This window comes from Argopecten irradians, unplaced genomic scaffold (assembly GCF_041381155.1).
Source record: "Argopecten irradians isolate NY unplaced genomic scaffold, Ai_NY scaffold_0378, whole genome shotgun sequence".
NCBI lineage: Eukaryota > Metazoa > Mollusca > Bivalvia > Pectinida > Pectinidae > Argopecten > Argopecten irradians.
Genome location: NW_027187845.1, coordinates 32,716 through 34,791, shown reverse-complemented (window position 1 = coordinate 34,791; position 2,076 = coordinate 32,716). Strand labels below are relative to the sequence as shown.

Genomic DNA, 2,076 nt, shown 5'->3' with positions numbered 1-2,076 from the left:
GTAAGTATGTGCTGTTTGTAAGCCAGTTCTTTGTTTTTGTCCCAATACACTACTTTAGATTTGGTTTTACACACAGAATGTTTACCTTGATAGCACTTCACGATTGCCTCCCTTACACCGCGAGCCGCACGTTGTAAGGGAACTAGACTACCACAGTGTCTGTCATAAAGGTGAGATAACTCTGCCTGGCATCGAGCAGCTAGATCACAGCTGAATTTTCTCTTGATGGTTTGTCTCTCTTTCCTTGTTGATCCTGGCATTATTTCTTCAAGTTTAACACACTTAGAGATGTTTTTTTCTAAGATTTCTTGTTATATGAATAGGGTCCAGATTGTGTGTTGGCTTTGTACTTGAATCACCGAGTTTATAAATCTTTTCAGCTGCCTTGAATGCACCAGTGTCCGAGTCCGTGACAAGCTTGTCTACCTCCAGACCATCTTCTCTGAGCTTCTGCAGACTTTCAAAACAGTATGCTTGCTCATTACCAATCGATGAGGCTACAGGTAAGTTTCCTTTACAGTCTGTGGTATGTTCACTACTACAGGGTGGCCACTTATTGCACAGTTTGTTTTTGGTGACAAGGTCTAACACATACTGTTCCTTGGTATTGTGTTCTATGCTGCTGAACATTACTTGAGTTGCTGGCTGAAATGGTGTCTTTCCTCCACCTGAATATAATGGGTTGTTGTAAGTCGCATCAACCATTAGGTTAACTTTGTTCGGCTGATTTCGTCTCAGGGTGTTGATTTTTTGTACACGCTTCCGTAGTTCACTCATGTCAGTCTTGTTAATTTCCTCAATTTTGTCACACACTTTGTTAGCACTTTTCTGCATTCCTCTCTCTGAGGGGGGAGGGATATTGGCACTCATCAGGGTAAGTCTCATTGCAGCGTTACCAATTCTACTCTGTGTAAGTCCGACTTGTACTGCAGAGTTCATTTTCACGGTGTCTCGCCCTTTCTTCCCTGGTTCCTTCATGCCTTCATATAGAGAATACACACCTGACACATAGGTGCACTTAGTACATCTTAGTCCTATTCTCCATCCCAAGCCCCGACACTCCTCTGTTGTAAAGTTAAAATCTAAATTTCCCTTGCATGAAGGCTTGTGACTGTAATGTTGGTGTACGGCATCTTCCACATATCTCTCATTTTCCCAATGTTTACAATTCTATTGGTCTCCAGTTCCTCACTCTCACTGTCAAAGAGAAATAGAGAGGCAATTAATAGAATAGTAAACATTGAACATGATATTATATGAATGTCTAATAAGTCTCAATTTTATGTAAATCTTATGTTTTTCTTATGTTTCATGTAGCTTATGACTTACCTCGAGGATGCATGTTTGGCGACCGGTAAAGGACGAAGCATTCTGTGAGAATCGGTGAGATTAACAGGTGAGGAAATTGGGGCATCCATAACCTGGTCATGTAAATCCTTTGGTAATCGCACTGTTGGGACTTGGTTAGAGTCAGAATTAGTCCAACGGTCAGTTGTCTCCCCCTTTTTGATGTATGGTTGTCTTCCTTTCTTAAACCGTCCAGCGTTTTTCTTTGAATTTACCATTATCTTGGTTCCAAAATAATCTTTTCCTTTGAGTGTATGGGTCTGTTGAATGTTTCAGAGGCTGATCATTGCTCTTTATATACACAGCAATATCCAATCAGGAGGCTTGTATCAGTAATCCTATTCATTAGAGTCGGGCTGGACACTTGACAGGCAGACACCTACCCCCTATGGTTTAAGCACCCAATCAGTTACAATCTAAACTATCTGTCTTTCATCTCTGCTGCTCTTAATGTAAACATTCTGTAATCCTATCATTTGGTGTCATACTGTTTGGAAAGAGGTGATTCTTTATTGTACTGTCTGTTTCTTGACTTTTCTCTCTCTATTTTTACACTTTATTCTGATTTTTTTTGCACAAAGTCCAAAAAATAGGGGGTATAGGAGTTATGGGTGAGTTATCTCCCCCTGATCTTCAACTTTATTTCAGTTGTTCATATTTTTCTGTAGTAAACTAACACTACTATAGATATAACCAACACCCAAAAGTCTAGGTTAAGAATTTATTGAG

General features: G+C 39.9%; 1 protein-coding gene across 1 annotated transcript; it reads right to left on the bottom strand.

The window, feature by feature from the left end:
- Window positions 1-282: 282 nt before the first annotated feature.
- LOC138312584 (uncharacterized) lies at window positions 283-978 on the bottom strand. The gene has a single exon (XM_069253393.1). The coding sequence runs from the start codon at window positions 976-978 to the stop codon at window positions 283-285; it is 696 nt and encodes a 231-aa protein (XP_069109494.1).
- Between the last annotated feature and the right edge of the window lie 1,098 nt (window positions 979-2,076).